Genomic DNA, 23443 nt, shown 5'->3' with positions numbered 1-23443 from the left:
AAACACTAGTTAACTCGTTTTTCTTTTCCTCTTGCATTTTTTTTCTTTTGTTTACTCTCCCCCTGGTGGTGAAAATAGTAAATTACCATTTTCATCCCAGAATTCCAAGTCATATTATTATCCAAAATGTCTCTGCACCACTACGACCCATATTTTGGAAATTTTTTACTCACACATGCTTGTATATGTGTGTATATATATATATATATATATATATATATATATATATATATATATATATATATATATATATATATATATATATATATATATATATATATATATATATATATATATATATATATATGATGACAGAATCAGTGTAGTAACAAACAAATATATCGGTTTAAACTTTACAACAAGGTTTCATTTGTTAACATTAGTTTAATGCATTACCTAACATTAACTAACAATGAGCAATACATTTGTTACAGTATTTATTCATCTTTCACTTAAGCTCTGGGACCATTTTTGGGATCTCCGCCTGGATTTGGCCTACCCAAATTGAAAAGCTTCCCATACCCACATACAGTGGTCTAAATCCACAATTTTGGTGTCCTTTTACAGGAAACCATTTGAAGTAACATAAACCACTGCAAAAAGTGATAAACATGTAAGCATGTTGTCTGAGCTCTAGTAAGTATATGTGAGGTCAGAGCTCCTCAACAGACATTTAACATTTTAAGTATATACTTGATGATGTCATTCCGATACCCCTGTACAGGGTCCGCAGAGTTTAAGAGGTTAATACAAATACAACTGTTCATTGTTTGTTCATTTTAGTTCACAGTGCATGGACTAATGTTAACAAATAAAAATGTCAATTATGCATTAGTAAAAAATGCTGAAATGAACATGAACTAAGACTAATAAATGCTGTAGAAGTATTGTTAATTCTTAGTCCATGTAATTAATTAAACTAATGTTAACAAGTTAAACCTAATTGTAAAGTGTTTCCAGAATATCTTTTAAATTAAAATATTGTGCAAAGATGGGGGGTTTGCTATAAATCAAACCAAAACTTCTCAACCAATTCACAAGAATAGAGGGCTTCACCATCATGTGAGCGGATAGGTGAGAGGTGTGACTGCTCTGTGATGTCACACTAGATTGCTGTGAAAAAGCATGGTTCGGTTAGGACGGAGGTCAAACCTCAATCTTGCCTGCAGCCCAGAGAGAGTTTGAAATGGACACAGACAAACCTCAGCAACAGATCTCTGAAAATTACTCTGAGGTCACGGTTAGCTCAAGTGCAGGTAAGAATATTACATTTACTATGCATACAGAAATTTTGTGATCATGATCGAGATATGAAAAATATTTACAATTTAGTATTTTAGCAGATGCTTTTATCTAAAGCAACTTACAAATAAAGAGAATCGCAAACAATGTATCATAGTGCAATGGCACTTTCAACAGTAAACTAGAGTTAAAGAGCTAGAGCACATATAAAAGTGTAGAAAAGTAAAATGTTTTTTGTTTTTTTTTATTGTGATTGTGTATAAGATATCAAAATTAAAATAATAACAAACATTAATATTTATGCCAGCATTGCTGTATTGTATTTAGTCTTTTTTATTATTTTATTTTATTTCTCACTCTCATAGTGGACATAGTGGAACATGAACATCCTAATCTATTTTTGTCATATTGCCATTAAAGAAAAAAATGCATTTGACCAATTGAAAATCAATTACAGATGCGTTTTTCAACATAAAAAGTTCTCAAAAATTTTAATGCTGGAAATATAAGCTGCACTGAAAATATATTAAAATAGAAAAGGGCTAAAAAAAAGTTGCATTTTTTCATCTGTTGTCTCAGACTCGAGACCCCATGTTTCAGTCACTTTTTAGTGCTGTATTTTCATAATCAATTTGGTAAAGTATGACGCTCAAAAATCCTACCACTTCCTACCCTCCATAGTAATGTTGTGAATAGCCCCTGGAAACCAAGAGTCCCACAATTTGACAAATTAGTCACTTTTTGAGGCATTGTTTGCTTAAGCTGAGCGTAATCTTTAGGGTTCTGGCATGCCTCTCTCTCACGATATTGAGTTTAGGTGGCAAAGCCTTCTGTCTTTTGAGTTCCTGGAGGTTTGTTTGGAAGCATTACAGCTCTTAAATCCTCCGTCTTTAGTGAACAGGATTTGAGAGAAGTGTACCTGCAAATCCAACGTCTCAGAGGTGTCAGTGGTTGATGAACTCTCTCTGTCAATAGGAAATTGCTTGTAACTAGAGAGAGAGACCTCTTTCTGTTTGGAAGTGACAAAGTCTTTAAAATCTTTAAAATCTTTAGGAGTGACAAAGAAGTGTACTCATAATGAATTCACCTCTTTGAGTTTCATCTTATTGGATGCAGATGTTAACCCAAGAAAAGATTCTGGGACATCTGAGAGCACCAGGGGTGGCGGAGGACGAGCAAGACCGTACCCTTCACCATCCCGCAGGAGACACCGAACTACCTTCAGCAATGAGCAGCTGGAACAGCTGGAGTTAGCTTTCAGACAGAACCACTATCCTGATATCTATTATAGAGAGGAGCTCGCGAGAGCCACCAAACTCAACGAGGCCCGCATACAGGTAACTGACCTGTGTGCTATGATCATTGAACTGATACAGTTACATGTAGCTGAAATAAATGTCCCAGTTTTATGTTACACTAACCAGGGGTGTTCACACTGAGAGTGATTTACAGTGACACAGCAAAATATGTGGATAGAAAACTTGCTGTGGTAGCATTGAGCGACAGTTTGGTTTGTTTCTACTGCTCCATAATTCTCGTCACATTTGTCCAAAATTATGGGGCCAGATTCACAAAATCTTCTTAAAGGGATAGCTCACCCAAAATGAAAGCTTTCTCTCCCTCCATTGACAGCTACGCAAATACCACTTTGATGTTTCAAAAAGTTTATAAAGAAATACTAAAATGAATCCATATGAATTGAGCGGTTTTGTCCAAATTTTCTGAAGAGACACGATTGCTTTATATGACAAACAGATTAAATTTAGGCCCATCCGGAAGCACTTCCTCCTCTGATGCTCCTGCCCAACTTCCTGGTCCCATCTCCTTCACTGGTTCTGTCCAGTCCTCTGGATCTGCCGGTTCCACTGGTATTATTCAGCTCCTTGGCTCTGCCCCCATTAAAGTGCTTCCCCTCCACCAGCTCGGCATTAGGCTGAGTTCCTGGCTGCACCTCAAGCTTTCATGTCCATGTCTCCACCTTGGCCAGTCAGCCCGTTGGTTCCGTCCCAGTTCTGCGTTCCCTCAACCGTCTGCCCTGGGACTCCTCCAGGCTCCCTCGTCCCTCCGGATCAACCTCGGTCAGTCGTCACTCAGCTGCCTCCACAGACTGTCGGATCTCCGGCTGTGCCTCGACCCTCCACCCCTTCGGCTCCATTGGCCTCTCCCTTCCTCTGGATTCCCTGTCTTCCCTGCTAGCCGTCTCCATCTTTGCCTCGGTTTCCACGAGCCAGCAGCTCTGTCTTGGGTTTCTCTCTGCTTTGCTGGTTCCTCTAAAAACCCTGGTTTCGTCTCTGTTGATCAATCCCCAGTTTCTGCATAGCCCTTCGGCCATAGCTCCGCCTTGGCTCCTTCCACCATCGGCTTCACCATGTTGTCTGTCACCACCGACTCCTCTTCTTCCCAGGCCATCATCAGCTCCACACCTCCTCCAAAGCCCCCTCCCTCTCTCCTCAGGTGTACTCGTTACAGCACGAGGACGCATTCTGTTCTGGTTTTGTTTGCTCTGTTTCCATTTGCCTGTGCACTGCCATCCGGTCCTCCACCAGCTGGGTGAACTCCTCCGCGATCCCTGGCGGTGGCGCTGGATACCCCTCGGTGGACGGCCGTCTGACACCTCCGCCGCTTGCCCCTCCAGCTTTAGGCACCAGGCAGCGAGTTCCCCGTTCCCTGCTTCTCTCCATAATGGGGGACAGCAGCAGGCTCCGGCTCCGCTCCCTCTCAGACAGCAGCCAACCCTCCACAACCCAGGCGGACGGCAGCGAGTTCATTCTGAAAAGACATTCTGATATACAGCACAATAGGGAAGACTATTGCAACTTTCCATTTCATGCCAACTTGACTTTTGTTAGAAAATAACAGTAACAAAGAATTTCCTAGGAATGTTTTGTGAATCTGGTTGATTACGCCATGTTGCATACACTGTCGACAGACAAATCACTTATCGCAGGAAAATTATTACATCACACCTGGTTAGAAAATATGTCTGGATTATTGAAGAACTGTATTGATGTCTTTAGTTCTTGCCCATTAAAAAATCTATTGTAATAAAATGACGTTAGTGATTTAAATGTTGCTGGAAAGAAAATTACCTTTTGAACGGCCACCATGGTGTAGTTACAGCATCTACAGCTAATTTTCCATGTAACCCAGCCAAACCTCAACTTCCTGGTTTGATTATTCTAGCTGACTCTTGAGCTAAACCTGCCTGCTTTTTGCTCCCTGGTGTAGGTATGGTTTCAAAACCGTCGTGCCAAGCAGCGGAAGCAGGATCGTATTACCCAGAAAGTGCTGCCGGTGGGCATAATGCCAGGACGAGGGTCTCTCTTTAGCGGTATGTGTGTATCTTCCTCTGCCATGGGGCGGCAGTACCAGTGCCATCATTCCCTGCCACACATCCCCCGATTCCCTTCAGTACTGCCCCCTGGAGGCTTCCCACCCCATCCTTCCGCCAGTAATCATTTCTCCTGCCCCTCCGGCCCTGCTCCATCACAAGCCACAAGACAGCCTGATGACTGGTACAACCAGTTGCGCAGCATCGGACCATCAACTACTTCAGTGCTCTCACTGGCCTCTGTGTCTGCACTTGAAACCACTAGTCACTGGAACTAGTGGAAGTGCTGATGAAGTTCCCTTTTGTACAAGAAGCTACAGAACAAACAATAAATTTGTTTCCAATGACAAATCAAGATTGACGTTTTCTGTTTTTATTATATTTGCAATCACACATAACATTTTTCTCGCAATTATTGCTATATCTCCCTAGACAAAAATACATTTATATCGATATCCTTTGTCAATACTAAACTGTGACAATTAAACTAGGTTCAGTTTAGACTGAACATGCTGTAGACTTTAAATAAGGACCATTATGAACATGTCATTCTTGTCTCAGATGAAATGTACAATAGACCCTGTGATCTTTTAAATTACATCTCTATTAAAAGTCATCAATAACAATTTACAGCTTTGGTAGAAATAAATTACACATGGTTTACGTCAAGTGCTGTTCTTCTTGCCATTTTATCCATGCAAAATAGACATGGGCCAATGACAATCTATGAAAAATTTAGTTGAAAACATACACACCAAGTTCTTAGAAATGTGTTTTTTACCGGGTACACAAAAGATCTTCATTGAGGTTGAACCAAACAACTTTGATTTAGCAGACAAATGTTTGTCCAAATAATAATAAGCAGGTTTGTTAGAAACCCTGGGTAATTGCATTACCCAAAAAATTTTTTATTTATGCCTCAAAAAATATCAAAATGATTGTTCATCATGGAAGAAGTGTAAAAAAGTCACTATTTTAAATGTATTTTTGAATAAATTATAGATCCTAACAAAAACAGCATCATGTCATTGACCCATATGGCATTTTGTGTACATTCAGACTCTAACAGCAAGCTGAAAATCTGTTCACCCTGATGTTTTAGTGGACATAATTCCAATTTCTGTTCTAGAAAATGGACGACTTCATCAAATAGATGGATTAGTAGTACTAGGCCTATAGGGAGATTCATCCAGATTTACAGTTCCGAACAGGTATTTTGCACATTTAAATGTAAATATAGGTAAAACCAAATCTACATAGTTAAATGTTTGTTCACGTGAAAGTTGTGTCCTTTCATATAATTTTGAATGGGTATTTTTATTAATGACAGTAACAGTGATAATCCCTTTAAGGCAGAAAGAGTGTGTGTTTGCCATCATTCATCAGCAGAGCAGCAATTATGTCCCACTTTATCTTCATTTAACCATGAGCTTTGCAGGAGAGTGTCACTGCAAAGCATTTATTCAATAAGAACAATTTATGCTTGTTTACAGTGGACAAATTTGGCAGTTTATACATCAAGGGTCCATTCTGACAAGAGATGCAGATGTGAGTGCAACAATGAATAAATGTCACACTGATGGCATAAACACAAAACATCTCATGTCACTACATGCCCCTCACGATTTCATTGTATGACATTTTATACTGGTTATACGAAAGCATGAATATACTGCGCCTGTGAAATCGTACACACACATGAAGGAATGTGCTGGAGATTTGTACATGAGAGGTAATCTGCATTCACAGTAAGGCCACGGCTGTTCCCGTCGTCTTTTACTCCAGAGACCTCGCGAACTCTGCATAGTCAATGTAGCCATCATTGTTTTTGTCATCGTCCCTGAGGACGTCATCAATGAGGTTGATGAGATCTTCTTCCTTCATTGGCTGGCTATCCTCTCCTCTTTCCTGGAAACCAAAGCCAGGTGACAATACTAATTATAATTGAATGGAATGGGGGGGGGGGGGGGGGGGGGGGGGGCCAGGGGGCTGAAACAAGTGTACTTAAAATAAGATTATAAAATTCAATTAAATATTTAAATCCCATAAAAATGAAAAACATTTATATTTGTCATTAAAAATTTATATCAGAAGAAGAAAAGAGTAGGTTTAGAGCTGCACCGATCCTGGATAAATTGAGAATGACAATTTGTTTTTTGTTTCAAATAGTGATCACAATTCTCCCATGATTCTAAACAGACAACTAAATAAAATAATTTACCAGAGGTTCTGACAAACTATTAATTGCTGCAGTCTATTTAAAAAATGTTTAATAAATTAGAATTAATTAAGTTTGAATGAATGATTCAATGGGCCCCATCATACACCCGGCACGACGCAAGTGTTTTTTGCTAGTTTCAGCCCGACGCAGTTATCATTTTCACGTTCAGCATCACTTTGTTTAGATGGCAAATGCACTCGTGCTCATCTGTTCACCCATGGTCGTGCTGGTCTGAAAATGAGGTGTGTTCAGGCGCATTTTTGGCGCGTTGCCATTTTGAGGCAACTGAAAAGGACTCTGCCATTGACGAACAGAAACCTGGCCTGAAGTCAATAGCACAGTATTTTTTGTGTTATTTAAATGCACTTTAGTAATAATCGCCTATAGGCAGGTGCACAACGTGCGTACACTCTGCTTCGCCACACACACACACACACACACACACACACACACACACACACACACACACACACACACACACACACACACACACACACACACACACACACACACACACACACACACACACACACACACACACACACACACACACACACACACACACACACACACACACACACACACACACACACACACACACACACACACACACACACACACACACACACACACACACACACACACACACACACACACACACACACACACACACACACACACACACACACACACACACACACACACACACACACACACACGTTTTTAAATATTAAAAATTAAAGGATTCCTTTCGTCACATTTGCACATTTGGTTTTGCTCTCGCAAATTCCGCCATGTAAATGGTGCAAGCGCAACTGGCTTTTAAAGGGAATGGGAGATGAAACTGATTGGTTTATTGCACGTTACGCCCAACACACACCCATGACTCATTAAGAGACTAGGTACAACCCTTTTGGACCATGCGTCTGGCACGCAAAACTAGTAAAAGTGGATTCGTACACGCCCTAAGTGAACCTGTGCCACACGCTTCAGACCATGCGTTCAGTTCGTTAAAATAGGGCACAATGACTCACTCATACTTGTTTTATTACTGGATGAACCAGCGCTTTTGAACGAATCTCTTGAATCAATGATTCAATGACAAATACATTTCTTAACAGTCACTTGTCCTAGTGTCCTAACAAAATAATCAATACAATTGCTATTTGAAGTGACAAGCTACTTTCAAAAAGGGATCAGCTCTATTTTGATCGCTACCAGAGACATCAGTGTTTAGATATGAACTTTTATCCAAGTACTTCTGTGATAATCTGAATTATTGTAAGACAGAAATAACAATACTATGTATGAAACTATGTACGAGTTGAAAAGCTGTTTTATACCTATACATGCAGGGGCGCCGCTAGAAATTTTGGGCCCTATGAAAGAATATGATGTTGGGCCCCCTACCGCACCAACCTAGCTATCCCAAATCTTTGTCTGCAATTTAATAATACTGACCAATTAAGCTCCGCTCTCTCAACCCAGAATGCCCCAATTGGCTGATGAAACATTGATTAAAATTAAGATACAATTTATCCAAAACGAAATTTACTTTAAAGAAAGGCTTTCTACAAAACAAAACTTAATGAAGTGGTCACAATCATGTCTGACCCACTCCATGTCTCCTGGCATTGCGCATCTTATGTGTCCTCTCACTGCTGTTCACTTTTCACAATTAACATAGATTGACAGATTGACAACTATAGATATATAGACATATATAGACATAAAATAACATGATATTTAAACATAAATATAAAACTAAATACTTTTTCTTAATGGCTACAAGAAGTATATTAGCCTACAGTACAGAGAAATTTCATGTCAGAGTGGGATTTGAGCAAATGTTGTTTTACCTGTGAGCGTGAGCGGTTGCTGGATTTTGCCGGAAATGCAGAAATAAGCCATAATTTTGTTATATTTGTAACTCTTTGGTAGATTATACATTTATAATTTCTATTACATTACTACTATTAGATTAGAATCGTCCTAACACCCCCCCCCCACACCCCCCACCCCCCACCCACCCACCCTTAGCGGCGCCCCTGTATACATGACAACTGCTCTCTGTGGGTCAGTGGCAGCGCCAACGCAGATTTGAATGTTCCGGTGTGATTTTATCAAAGGTTTAATAGACACAGACGAATCGTTGTCCTTTAGGAATAAGATTGTGTGGGTGTTTGATCACAATATTTTAATGATTAACCTTGCAGCTCTATGTAGGTTGTGTCCAAACTTTGAACCGGTAGTGTATACAGCATAACATCAAGCTCAGAATTAAAGCACACACCTCTCTATGCACATGAGTAATGGCAGTGGCAAGCTCAAGTCCATCCAGCAGATTGTTGCCATCATAGTCGTGCATCTTGAAATAGTGTAGCTGCAGCTCTTGAGGTGTCATGTCCGACTCCGGCTTTTCAATCACCCCTTCTAAATGCTCCATGATATGGCTACAACAGAACAAAAGAAAGGTCAGATTACAGACAGAATAATATTAGCCAGAGGCAGATTGGTATTTGGCCAATTTAAGATGATCAGTCGATAACTGTCACCTTTGGTTGATCAAAGCCACAATGAAACTGAAGTAGCAACATATATATTCTTTCATATTGTGATGTATATCCGAGTATAATGGATTACTGAAAAATAAAAAAAGTGGTGGTTCTGTGTATTGGTTGTAGATTGGATTTTGAGATGTGGGTGTGAGATGAACATGAGCTTGCAGGGTCAGGTTTGAGTTGACTTGAAGTTCTGCATGTCATTTTAACAGAAAGTCCAGCTACGATTTTAATCAAACATTATGAGGTAAAAACCATTGTTAACAATGAAACAATCATGGATAAAATTCTCATAATAAGATCTATAACATGAATTTAGAAAATAGATAGGGTGAACTTTCATTCTACAGATAAATCTATACTGACAGCCTTTGTATACCGTTATATACCCAGGCCAGTAGGGCCCAAAAGTCTAAAGGCCACTAATGTTTCTATTTTGCCACAATATTTTCAATATTTCTTTATCCCTTATACTCACCAAGGCTGCATTTATTTGATGAAAAATAGAGTAAAACCAGTCATGGGCATCAGAACCATTGTAGGAGGGTGGGACACTTTTTAAGACCAAAGATATTGGACCCACTCACTTTTACCATCTATAATTCTGTTCACCTACCCCTAACCAATAAACACTTTATTATTAAACACACGTTAGACGCTTTATTGGCACTTTTCAAATATTTTCTTCATTTTTATTGAAAATAAATGCCTTTCCGATCTGATATGTGATTGGAAAAGGGAGTAGAGCGAGTTTGGCAAAAGGTTGATTCAAACCTTGATTTGTGTCAAAAGTTTCTTCCATGTTCCATTGCCACTGTTAATAATTTGGTGTCTTCTGTCATTTTGTCTGGCCCCAACTGTTTAGTAGATAATTCTGACTATTTGCACTTAATGTAAATTAACCCACCCACTTTCTTTTTGTTTCCGACAACCATGAAAACAGTAATATTGTGAAATATTACAATTTAAAATGTTTTCCGTTTTTTTTTAAAGGGGTCATGAACTGCAATTCCATAAAACTGTACATTCTCAGTGTATATAATTCTCCCAATTATAATGTTCTGTTTTGACCATCTCTTTTGAACACTTACTTGGTAAACACCCACTGCTGTGATTGGGTAAAATTTTTTGTATATTAAAATAATTGTCAACGTCCCCTCCATTACACGTTTGGAATTGTTTTGAAAACGTCCGAAGTTGAAATGGCAACTGGTGAAATTCTGATTCCTAATCAGAAGACAAACCTACACCTTAAAGGGGCTATATGCGTTTTTCTGAAATTTAAACTCGCGACTGACACCTGTGGCCAAAAAACAGAACTGCTCTTATTTTCTGCTCTCTCTCGCAGCGGTGGTGACGTCACATCCGCAGACAGCGCGGGAAAAATCCGACCCGACATAAAATAGGAAAAATAGGATACAGGCTTATAGGTGCACCCACTGTGAGCGGACAAGGTGTCAGTATGCTAATCAGGAGATGTTTGAGTCATAAATGGTAAAATAAAAAGGCTATGGTTACGTTAGCCATTCGATTGCTCCTGTCTGCCTGCTGTGTCTGTTGCTCTGTAGCTCAAGTCTGTAGCTCTGTAGAGCCTTGCTTACGTTTGAATCTTTATTTTGATATTTCCTCTTTCTTCTACTGCTAAATATAACTTACTCATCACCATACATTGTTTAAAAATTGCCTATCACGTTAAATTTGACATCGCTAGCTTTTAATCTAAATCACCATCACACGTTAGCATTTTGCTAGCCTGTTAGCTTGTTATCTCTGCACCCGGGTTTCCCTTTTTCTTAGTTCATAACTTGGATTAGTAAATTGTGTCCAGCAAAGGATTGTGGTAAGTGGTAAATTGGATTAATCAACAAACACGGTAAGTCATGTCTTCTCCTGTCATTATCACCTGCACTGCATGTCGCATGTTTAGTGTAGGCTTCTCCGCTGGCGAACAGGGCTTCACATGTGATAAATGTAAGGAGATAGTTAGGCTGACGGAGAAGATTTCAGAATTAGAAACACGCATCCATACTTTATCTGAGAGTAGTGAGGATGTAACAGCTTTAGACACTGATTTGGATGCGAATAGCTTAGTGAACTCTGTACATTCTTCGGTTCCGGCTGCAGGGCCCTCGCAGCAGGGAAACTGGGTAACAGTGAGGCAGCATAGTCGCAGACCAAAGAACCGCTTTTCCGTTCCGGTTAGAACATCAAACAGGTTCTCCCCTCTCAGTGAAGCACCCACTGAGTATCCTGTTGAAAGTGCCCTAGTCATTGGCGATTCTATTACACGGAACGTGAAGATAGAGACACCAGCCACCATAGTCACTTGTTTACCGGGAGCCAGAGCACCTGACATCAAAGCAAATTTAAAAGTGCTGGCTAAAGCTAATCGTAAATTCTCTAAGATTATTATTCACTTCGGCACTAATGATGTTCGACTTCGCCAGTCGGAGATCACCAAAATTAACATTAAAGAGGTGTGTGAACTCGCTAGTACGATGTCTGAGGCTGTTTTTTGTTCTGGACCGCTCCCTGTAAAAAGGAGTGATGAGATAGTTAGCAGACTATCATCACTCAATGGCTGGTTGTCTAAGTGGTGTCTGCAAAATAACATAGGGTTCATAGACAATTGGAAAAGTTTTTGGGGAGACCTGACCTGTTGAAGAAGGATGGCATCCATCCCTCTTGGGGTGGTGCCGCTCTTCTCTCTAGTAATTTGGCACATAGTCTTAGAGCTAAACCTTGACTCACTAGGGCCCAGGTCAGGAAGCAGACAAACTGGCTAAACCGACCGTCTGCTAGCTGTCTCACGTTACCGGAGTCAGATAAATCCCAGCACATAGAGACTCCTTCACCTAGATTTTATCATATAGAGACTGTGTCTGTTCCCCGAATTAGTAAATACAAAAAAATATCAAAACCATTCAACAGTAAAAATGTAATTGACGTCCAACAAATAAACAAAATATATAATACAGATGAACAATTGATAAAGCTTGGGTTGCTGAATATTAGATCCCTTTCCCCAAAAGCGCTTATTGTTAATGATATTATTACAGATAATAATCTAGATGTGCTCTGTTTGACAGAAACCTGGCTAAAACCTGACGACTACATTACCTTAAATGAGTCCACCCCCCAAGATTATTGTTATAAACATGAGCCGCGTCTGAAAGGTAAAGGGGGAGGGGTTGCTGTAATTTATAATAATATCTTCAGTATTACTCAGAAGTCTAGTTTCAAATATAATTCCTTCGAAGTTTTGGTGCTTTATGTAACGCTATGTAGTGTACATGATAAAACCCGTTCAACATTTGTGTTAGCTACTGTATACAGGCCACCAGGGCATAATACAGACTTTATCAAAGAATTTGCTGATTTTCTATCAGAGTTAGTACTGGCCGTAGATAAAGTACTAATTGTTGGTGATTTTAATATCCATGTAGACAACGGAAAAGACGTATTGGGATTAGCATTTTAACACGTGTCAGGAGCCACTCATCACCATAATCATACTTTAGACCTAATATTGTCACATGGAATAAATGTTGATACCGTTGAAATTCTGCAGCAGAGCGATGACATCTCAGATCATTACTTAGTATCATGTATACTTAATTTAGCTAAGGTTGCAAAGCCGCCCCCTCGCTTTAAAAATGGCAGGACAATCACTGCCGCTACTAAAGATTGCTTTTTAAATAATCTTCCTCATCAGTATCATCTGCTCAGCATCCCAGATAGTATAGAAGAACTCGATGTTGCAACAGAAACTATCGACTCTCTCTTTTCCAGTACTTTAGACACAGTTGCTCCTCTGCGCTTAAAGAAGATTAAAGAAAATAGTCCAACACCGTGGTACAACGAGCACACCCGGGCCCTTAAAACAGCAGCCAGAAAAATGGAGCGCATCTGGAAGAAAACAAAATTAGAGGTATTTCGTAATTCGTGGAAAGAGCACATGATCACATACAGAAAGGCCGTAAAAACTGCTAGATCTGCTTATTTCTCAACTCTCTTGGAAGAAAACAAACACAACCCAAGGTATTTATTCGATACAGTGGCTAAATTAACCAAAAATAAAGCTTCAACTTCTGATGATTGTAAACAGCACAGCAGTAATGACTTTATGAACTTCTTCACATGTAAGATTGATAATATTAGGACAATTTTTTTAACCATGCAGCCGTCTACTACAGCATCACATCAGACAGAGCATTGTAGTGTCACTGAGGAAAAATTACACTCATTCACTGCTATAGGAGAAGAAGAATTGGCTAAACTCGTTAAATCATCTAAATCAACAACATGTATGCTCGACCCTATACCAACTAGGCTATTAAAAGAGATGCTACCAGAGGTCATAGATCCTCTTCTTAATATCATTAATTCATCTTTGTCATTAGGATATGTACCGAAAACTTTTAAGTTGGCTATTATTAAACCACTTATTAAAAAACCGCAACTTGATCCTACAGATTTAGTCAATTATAGACCAATCTCAAATCTACCCTTTCTGTCAAAAATACTTGAAAAGGCAGGGTCTTCACAATTATGTTCCTTTTTAGAAAGAAATGGTATCTGTGAGGATTTCCAGTCAGGATTTAGACCGTATCATAGTACTGAGACTGCTCTCATCAGAGTTACAAATGATTTACTCTTATCATCCGATCGTGGCTGTATCTCTCTATTAGTGTTACTCGATCTTAGTGCTGCATTTGATACTATCGACCACAACATTCTTTTGTATAGACTCGAAAATTATGTAGGTATTAGTGGAATTGCATTATCATGGTTTAAATCATACCTATGCGACCGTTATCAGTTTGTAGTAGTAAATGAAGATATGTCACACCGATCGCAAGTTCAGTATGGAGTACCACAAGGCTCAGTGCTAGGACCGCTACTCTTCACCCTGTACATGCTACCACTGGGAGATATCATTAGGAAGCATGGCGTTAGTTTTCATTGTTATGCTGACGATACTCAGCTCTATATTTCTTCACGCCCTGAAGAAACTTACCAATTCACAAGATTAACGGAATGCATAGCTGATATAAAACATTGGATGACCGGTAATTTCTTGCAACTCAATTCAGAAAAAACTGAATTTTTAATTATTGGACAAAAAAGCTCCACAAGTAGTAACCTAGAATACTGTCTAACACTTGATGGCTGTTCTGTCAAGTCCTCGTCGTCAGGGAGGAACCTGGGTGTGCTCTTTGATACCAATCTTTCGTTTGAAAGCCACGTTTCTAGCATCTGTAAAACTGCTTTCTAGCATCTTAAAAATATATCTAAATTACGGCACATGCTCTCAATGCAAAATGCTGAACAGTTAGTTCATGCGTTCATGACCTCAAGGTTAGATTATTGTAATGCTCTACTGGGTGGTTGCCCTGCTCGCTTAATAAATAAACTCCAGCTGGTCCAAAACGCAGCAGCTCGAGTTCTTACTAGAACCAGGAAGTATGACCATATTAGCCCAGTTCTGTCAACACTGCACTGGCTGCCTATTAAACATCGCATACATTTTAAAATCTTACTTATTACTTACAAAGCACTAAATGGTTTAGCTCCCCAATACTTGAGCGAGCTCTTAACATATTATACTCCATCACGTCTACTGCGGTCTCAAAATTCTGGCCAGTTGATCATACCGAGAATATCCAAATCAACTGCAGGCGGTCGATCCTTTTCCTATTTAGCACCTAAACTCTGGAACAGTCTTCCTAACATTGTTCGGGAAGCAGACACACTCTGTCAGTTTAAATCTAGACTAAAAACTCATCTCTTTACTGTGGCATACACATAAAACACTTTTTCAATGAAATGATTGTTAGGCTGCATTAACTAGGTCAGCCGGAACCGGGAACACTTCCCATAACACCTGATGTACTCGTGACATCATCAGAAGAATGGCATCTACGCTAATGATAGTCTCTCTGTTTTATCCCGAGATTTACTGCAGTCAGCCGGATCCGGGCCGTATCCAGGTGGACCTGCACCCAGAGAAGACCAACACAGGACCCCGAAGTGTCTGCAGAGACCATGATTAGACTCCCCCTGCAACTGCCTCATCGACACGGCATCCTCAATAAACCCGTCTCCGGCGTGTTGACTCAGATTGTTCGAATATTACAATTAAATAATACTTAAATCGATATGTCATCCTCAATAAACCCGTCTCCAGCGTGTTGCCTCCGATCATTCGAATATTGCACTTTAATAATTATTTATTCAACATCATCCTCAATAAACCCGTCTCCAGCATGTTGCCCCCGGTCCCTATTCTGATCTATTATGACCTCCGAGCTGTAAAGCTGCCAGAATAATAATAATAATAATAATAATAATACGCTGTTTGTTAATTGGCCAGAGGAGAACTGGCACCCCGACTGAGCCTGGTTTCTCCCAAGGTTTATTTTTCTCCATTAGGTCACCTAATGGGGTTTTGGTTTCCTTGCCACTGTTGCCTCTGGCTTGGCGTGCTCAGTTGGGGACATTATTATTTAGATTAATTTCGATGTTTAGTTGAAAAATTTAAACTACCGTAAATCCTCTAATATTGGCCTGTATTCCATTAGCGGCCGGGTCTCCAACATTGGCCGGTCTCGCAGTCACCGAAGGTAAATAAAGGCCGGTCTCTAATAGCGGCCGGGGCTATTATTAGAACCAACGTTTTTCTGGGCAGGCCTCAACATTATGCTTGCTTGTGATAGTAACATGCAAGTACCACAGGGTACTGGTCATGTCAATCACCCAGACATCCCAAGTCTCCCGCATATTTATAGCGGCTCCCTGATGCCCGCAAATTAGTAAAATTCTCCCGCAATCTAGAGCGAGCGAGCAAGAGCGCGCATGCGAGACACAAACTGTGCACGCGCGCACGGCAGAGAGGGAGAGAGAGCGAGAAACCTTACGTGTGTGTGCTAGTGTGCACCTAATGAAGCGCATGTAAGACGGAGAGCGTCCTGATTGGCTTGTTTCGGTAAGTCAACCAATCAATTGTCAGTGTGGGCGGGCTTTTATCTCTTCTCCCGAACCGAATTAATCAGTTCAGTGTATTTAGAAACTGGAGCGCCATGGCAGAGGGAGAGTGCCCCAAAAAACGAGAGTATAAAGTATCAACATAATGACAATCTTGCACGCTCTACAGTTTGTAACTAACATGTTATGGTTGAGTTAAACAAGTTTCATTTCATGTGCATATTTTTCAGGTCGGCTAGTTGCCAAGGCTACATGAAAACAACAAACTCCTTAGACCTGTTTAAAGTTGCAATGAAATATAAATAAAAGCAGTTTATATAAATAGTATAAGCAGCTTATGTAAATAGTAAAAGTGATCTACATAATTTTAGGAGAGATACCTCCCTGAAATGACTTTTTTCAGGTTGGGATGTCTGATCACCTCACTCTTGACTCGCACGTGAGACTTCAGTCACCGGGTCCGGTAGGCTAACGTTTACGGCGCGAGGATGAGAACAGACGCGCAGCGGTCAGCGGAACATGAGGAGGACGAAGAGGAGCTGTACAATAATTAATTTGTTGTAGAGGCTGGCGCGAGTGATGAGGAGTTTACAGGGAGAGATGAAAAGGAGGAGAAAACTGAGGAGGACGAGGATTAAACAGAATTGGAGAATTTTTTTTTATAACTTCAAACCAAACGAGACAGGAATGGTTAAACTTTGGAGCGGTAAGGTGTCTGTTGCCTTTTGTTATGAATCAATAACCTAATTATCACCGTGTATGGTTAAGTGTTTACAATGCACTTCCGGTAGCCTATGTTTGCTACGTTTTTGTTACCATATTTCTACACTGGAATTTAGCCTGAATTACCGGTATTTGTTGTTAATGTTCTGTTTGCATACCATAATGTTATGGTAACTGTACGTTTTCAATAAATGAACCTAGTATTTTATTGGTTGAAATAGATGCAAAATCTCATTTTTAGTCTTTCTACTGGTAGTTTGATTTGCTCAAATAGAAATTGAGGCCTGCCTCTAATTCTGGCCTCCTTCCAATAAAGGCCTGGACCGCGATGCGCTTGAGTGAAATAAAGGCCCGGGCCTATATTAGAGGATTTACGGTAAATTAACCATTTAAACTAAATTACTGATCGAATTATTGATCTAACGCCCACACTGTCACTGTATGATACTTGAAATGTTTCCAGAATGGCTATACAGCTGATTAAAATTATGCTGCATTATTTTCCTGTTTAACACTGTAAAGCTGCTTTGAAACAATCTACATTGTTAAAAGCGCTATATAAATAAAGTTGACTTGAGTTGACTTGACGTTTATTTTGAGGAAAAAGTTGCATATAGCCCCTTTAAAAAAACAACGATACTCCAGTCTGCGACAGCTTGGTAATTAATCAACTTTACTTATAATTAATCCTTGTGTTTTGTGAGGTAGTTTTTACTTTATATTAGTGTTTAAACAAAGACGATACAGAAAGATGTTTATCTTGTAACATAAACATTTATGTGTATTAAATATGTTTTGTAAGTCTTGGTTGTCGCAAATAAAGCTGTGGTACTAAGTGAGTTACCACAGTTATAGTTTACAAAGGATAACTTACAGTGTTTTGTGTAAACAAATTATGAATGAATGTACCATCTTTTGTCATACTGTCGTTCTTATATTCATCGGTCATCATTTTCAGTAAAGGGAGTACATATCAAAAGATCTGTATCAGACAAAGCAATAGTGACACATGGTAAAAACCCTGTTACTCACACTGGTGTGTTGCGACACTGCTGTCAGGTCTAATAGTCACTGCATCTTCTTTTATTTTCAGTCACTGAAAAGTCTGTATCGAACTGTGTTTTGTTTAAAAAAACGAATCCGCAGTAAAATTAAGCGAACAAACAAATGGTGTCTTACTGACGCGATCTGACTGGAACTTCGTTAAAAATAAAGTTCATCCACGATCTTGTTAGGATCACAACTTGGACTCCGTCTTGAAATCCTCAGAGGCATCTCTATGGTTTTGTTGCTCAAGTAATCCTGTGTTTACATCTCTCTCAAACAATGATGTAGAAGTAGACATTGATCTTCCGCAGAGGAGGTCTTTCATCGCACTATGATCACAAATCTTTTTGGCAGCTCGGTATAAATAAATGCTTTTTTTTTGGACTAACAAGGAAGTTGAGTTCTGAAACTTACTGGATATTTTTTAATAGTACATGACCTCTTATGTCAAAAGATCAAGGAACAGTTTAATTCTCAATTTATGATGCATGACCCCTTTAATCTATTTTAAAAAGTCATTTATTTCTGTGATGCAAAGCTAGATTTTCAGCATCATTACGCCAGTCTTCAGTGTCACATTATCCTTCATAAATCATTCTAATTTGGTGTTAAGAAAATTATCTTTATATCAGTGTTGAAATCAACATTGGGCTCTGTGGCATTCGAGATGCAGTTCGATGTGGGTTGCTTGATGTACCCACTTCACAAGGGACTACTCTGGTTACTTCCTTTTTACTCTACTGTTCATTCTGTTTGGACTGTACATATTTGTATATTTTTCACTCCAGACTATGCATTTCCAGATTCCATGATCATCTGTGGTGTTTAATGTGAATACTGTATTGTTTCTAATATTGGTCCTGTTTTTGATGCATTTATGTTTATTGATTGTAGTTGTTGTTTATTGAAGTGCTTTGATCTAGGGAAAAACACTATATAAATTAAACATATTATCATTATTAATAATATAAAATGCATACCAGTTAACCAATAACTACAACACATGCGACGAGGATTTGCAAAAAATAAATAAATAAATAAATATAAATATATATATATATATATATATATATTAGTAGAGAAATAATTTTAAAATGAGTTCTGAGGATGGATTAAGTATGACCTTTGTTTTCCTGACATATTATTCGCAGGCAGAGATCAGGGCAGCCTGCTCCAATGCAGAGGTCATTTGGCAGAGAGTGCATTTTTGAAAAGTAATCCAATCAAAATCAACAAACGCTATACCAATACATTTCACTGGAACAGTTTCACTGAATTTGGATACATGTATTAGACTCTAAAAGCAGTTTTAAAGTCAGAAAGAAAAACCCTGCTCACTCTTTATCCTGAACCATGTTCCTGTCCAGCCGGGTGATTGGAGGGTGCACTTGATTTGAAGCAGCTGGTTCTCCATGCGGTCCTCCATGGGCCCATATAGACAGCACACAGCTGGAGCAGAGCAGGAACCAGCTCCATAATCTGAGCTGCCCAGATCTTTCTTTCAATCTCATTACACTGAAATCACGAGAGTTAATAAGAGTTAATGCTACAGCTGGAGCAGCCCTTACTGATAAATATTTGACCAATGAGAGCAACACACAATTTTAACTTCCTGTTGAGTTCTCTCTAACACCATACATGTCACTGTTTTAAGTCTGTGAAGATGTCCTGTAAAGAGCACATTCAGAGCTTTTCAGAGAAACCATTTGTTTTGAGGTTTCTCCAGGACAACAACAACTCCTTGGTCTTTAAAAATGAATGATCAAATTTAGCACTCTTATGGAAATATTATAATATTTTGTAATAATTTTTTATGGGGTTTCTAATCAAAATATGACTTTGTTTCAAAACAAAGGGACTTAAATAATGTTTATCAGGCATTTTTGGAGACACAACAAGTGAATAGGGAAAGAAATTACAAATCACAGTTCCTATAAAATATTAGATATTATCAAAATGTTGCCAACTATCAGTCCCATTATTACACTTTTTTTTTCATTAAATGTTGCTCCAAGAACACATTAACATGCAAATTAGAGACAGTGTATAGATACATTGCATTGAATGGGAAAACCCATGTGGCCATTTTACCCAGTTAGTAAAATGGTATATAAATTAATTCCGTTATATCTTTCATAACATAGTTGAGTATCATCTTTAAACAAAGTTTGTTTAAAAAAAATCCTGAAACCTGCAAATTTACTGATGAATGAAAAGAAACCCATTGTTTTTGCCTATACATGTAATTTTTTTCCCCACTTTGTTTTCCTGGGTCTTATGAGGTTCAAATTCGTTATGGTAAGATTACACAGACTATTCCTAATGAAGAGAGAGAAAAAAAAGCAGTAATATCTGTGTAATCAGTAAATCAATGTTCAGTAAAACTGAGAAATGTGGCAGACATATGGATGAACTTGAGAAATTAGGAATCAAAACAGATAAGTTAGTGGAGGAAAGTAATATCATAATTACAGGCACAAAAAAACACAAACATGAAATAATATATGCTGAAACGTGGGAAATGAACAAAGATAACTTAGATGTGAATATTTAAATATTACAAGAAGAGCGGTCTAGACACCGAAACAGCAGTTGCATACGTTGCCCAGTCATCTGAACGCTTTTCAGCATCTCTCTTAATACATCTTACAACAATATAACAACATACACATGCAAATTCACTCACCTGCTATAAATCACAATTGACGGGTAAATATTCGTCCTATTTATTCAGGCACCGTGGAGTAACTGAACTCCTGCTGATGTTAACTCAGCGCCGCTCTTTTTGACTGCTCTTGCTTGCCGTAGTTGCCTTTCACCTCATGGATACGACAGCTAAACTCTGATTGGACACGAAAAAAGCTTTTACAAAGTTTTACAATATGGACACGGCTAAAATACAACAATATACGTTATATAGTAGGATGTAATACAAATGCACTGTATAAAAATAAACACCAAATTTTACATTAGTAATAAAAACGTTAAATTACGACTTGCTCTATATGTATAACATATTTAGCCAAAAGCTAAATAAGATTAGTAACAAAAAAATCTTGATATATAAAGAAAGTGTGGCTCTTAGTAGGTAAACGCTGATTGAGAATTTAATTTATTTTGTATTATTTATTTATTTATTTATTTATTTATTTTACATCATATTAAATATTTTTTTACGGTCTATGATTAAACCCAATAATTGTATTCTCACATTTCAAATAGATACCAGGAATAATAAATGAGAAATTATGCAGAATCTTGTTTTCTTCTGCAGGACACGACAGCTGCACGCTGATTGGATTTGAGTAAACGCCATAAAGCCGCGAGCGCACTGTAATCCACACTGTCTGCACTCTGCAGCAACGCAGGGGAATGAATGAGCGCACCTATAACTCAAGGGATGATGCTTTTGTGTCTAATTAATCAATCACCACGGTCAACTGCATGGCAAACCTCTGCAAAGAAAATGAGAGGGCCAAATCTATTTTCCGACAGCTGGAGGTTAGGTTTATTGCATTCTTAGTATCGTAGAAATGTGACTTTTAGAATAGCCAGTAGACAAGACATGCGTGATATTTGCTAACAACTTTGAGTATTGTATGTAGATTTTAATGGATATATTATTGACAGTCGATGAATGATTATTGTATTATTAGTTTTTATTGAGTTTTTTAAAGCCATGTTATTTTGATAGCTGCAAACACCTACTAAATTGCTGAATTTAAACGTGTTTTAAAGGAATACCACACATAAATTGTCTCTACTAGGCTACTCACACGGGATATCACTTAATCATTTCACAATACATATCACAAATCACAGCTGTTTCTTCAGGCTCTGTAAAAACAAAACAAACGTGGAAAAAAAGCCAGCCATTCAGAAACGCTCTTCGTCTGTCAATCATTTTGCTCAGTGTGCTGACGCCGGTCATTTCTGATATGTTTTCCCCATGGATTTCCCCGAAGAGATATGCTTTCAACTAAAAAGTTGTAAATATATCTGCTAAAGGTGAATTTGTCGACGTTCAGGAGTACACCAGCATAATTGCCCTCCAATCCAAGCAGAAAGTGGATGTACACGCTTACTCAAAGCTGTCAAGAACAGTGTATTTTAAGTCTCCCGCTAGATGGCGCCACTGTCTCGTAGGGGTGAGGAAAGGCGTCTCATTTTGTTGGTATTTGCATTCTGTGGCAGGTGCTTTGCATCAAATCACTAAGTATTTTCATCTAAAAACACTCATGACTTTGGCTGCATCTGAATGCACACGTTTCCCTTCCCTTCAAAATAAGTATGTCCGAATACACAGGAGTAGGTAAAAAGTACCTCCAGCGATATTCTGAAGTGTGCATATATGATGGACACTTTACTATCCCATGAGCCAATGGGAGAGGATTTGTGAATGTTATGAAGCGACTGATGCTGATGTAGGTCACATGATAATGACAACATGGCAAACATAGTACGCCTGGATTACATTCATAGCACACACACACACACACACACACACACACACACACACACACACACACACACACACACACACACTAGAACATACTTTTTTTAGAAGTCGTGAAGTAGTTACTTATTCAAAATAAGTACCTACTCAAGAGAGTATGCGCTTTTGGACGCAGCCAAATATATTCCAGACTATATGATGAAAGCAGCTCCCTCTCTTGATCTTATAGGCCTAATTCAATTACAACAAGCCCTGCAAATAGTTAACAAGATTTAATCAGTTAAATAGATTTAGTCATCTAGCAGTGAAAGGATTTCAAGGAAATAGGACATAGTTGTCAAGGACAAGGCTTTGCTTGAGAAAGACCCACATGATGTTGCGGCCCGGTAAATGTTGTTTGCTGTCTTTATATGCACAAAGGCTATTATTACACTGTCAGAAAACATTACTTTATTGTGTCTTCTTTCTTTTTAAGTCTGTATGATCTGTTTGATCATGGTAAATGTAATTTAGAACATTGTGGTACAAGATGGTTCTTATATCATCTGCCAGTTGGTCATACCAGGTTAAAGGGTTAGTTCACCCCAAAATGAAAATTCTTCCATAATTTACCCTCATATCGTTCCAATTGTTGACTGATATTTTAAGAATGTCTCAGTGTTTTGATCCATACAGTGGACCCTTTTCACCAACAGTGATAATGCATTTCCACAGTTATCGACATCGCAAATCTTGTAAAGTTTTTGATATTTTCATTTTTTGAAAAATAAATAAAATAAATAATAATAATAAATATTGTAATAGCCTATGGATTTTTAATTACAGAAAACCAGTTAGTTTTTCCTTTTATTATTGGAGCAAATGGTAATGCATAA

The 23443-nt window shown here is 38.6% G+C and overlaps 3 protein-coding genes across 3 annotated transcripts in view; 2 read left to right on the top strand and 1 right to left on the bottom strand.

Moving 5' to 3' along the window:
* Positions 1-1186: 1186 nt before the first annotated feature.
* Positions 1187-4851, top strand: prop1 (PROP paired-like homeobox 1; the record flags this gene model as incomplete). The annotated part of the gene is made up of 3 exons (XM_079843416.1): positions 1187-1256; positions 2359-2579; positions 4471-4851. 3 exons carry the CDS (start codon positions 1187-1189, stop codon positions 4849-4851), a joined length of 672 nt encoding a protein of 223 aa, XP_079699542.1.
* Positions 4852-4918: 67 nt separating this feature from the next.
* Positions 4919-20925, bottom strand: mcfd2 (multiple coagulation factor deficiency 2, ER cargo receptor complex subunit). The gene is made up of 4 exons (XM_079842088.1): positions 20799-20925; positions 19451-19627; positions 9088-9247; positions 4919-6481 (listed from the first exon to the last, which is right to left on the bottom strand). The coding sequence occupies exons 2-4, from the start codon at positions 19621-19623 to the stop codon at positions 6350-6352; spliced, it is 465 nt and encodes a 154-aa protein (XP_079698214.1). The 5' UTR covers positions 19624-19627; positions 20799-20925; the 3' UTR covers positions 4919-6349.
* A 532-nt stretch (positions 20926-21457) lies between these two features.
* ttc7a (tetratricopeptide repeat domain 7A) overlaps positions 21458-23443 on the top strand; it is an 82924-nt gene continuing 80938 nt past the window's right edge. The window contains exon 1 of the mRNA XM_079842788.1: positions 21458-21613. Within this exon, the coding sequence (XP_079698914.1) occupies positions 21557-21613 (57 nt within the window). The 5' untranslated portion in view covers positions 21458-21556. The remainder of the gene's footprint in view (positions 21614-23443) is intronic.

This window comes from Gobio gobio, assembly GCF_949357685.1.
Source record: "Gobio gobio genome assembly, chromosome: 18".
Classification (NCBI taxonomy): Eukaryota; Metazoa; Chordata; class Actinopteri; order Cypriniformes; family Gobionidae; genus Gobio; species Gobio gobio.
Note: the sequence above shows the minus strand (reverse complement) of the source record. Positions and strands in the feature narration are given on the sequence as shown.

Bases quoted from the DNA above. Each gene is read 5' to 3' on its own strand.
- mcfd2 (XM_079842088.1), bottom strand. From the start codon at position 19,623: ATGAGATTGAAAGAAAGATCTGGGCAGCTCAGATTATGGAGCTGGTTC. The intron at 9,248-19,450 runs GTGAGCAGGGTT...GTTCTGTTGTAG, and splicing joins AACATGGTTCAGGATAAAGA to CCATATCATGGAGCATTTAG. The intron at 6,482-9,087 runs GTGTGTGCTTTA...TTTGGTTTCCAG, and splicing joins TTACTCATGTGCATAGAGAG to GAAAGAGGAGAGGATAGCCA.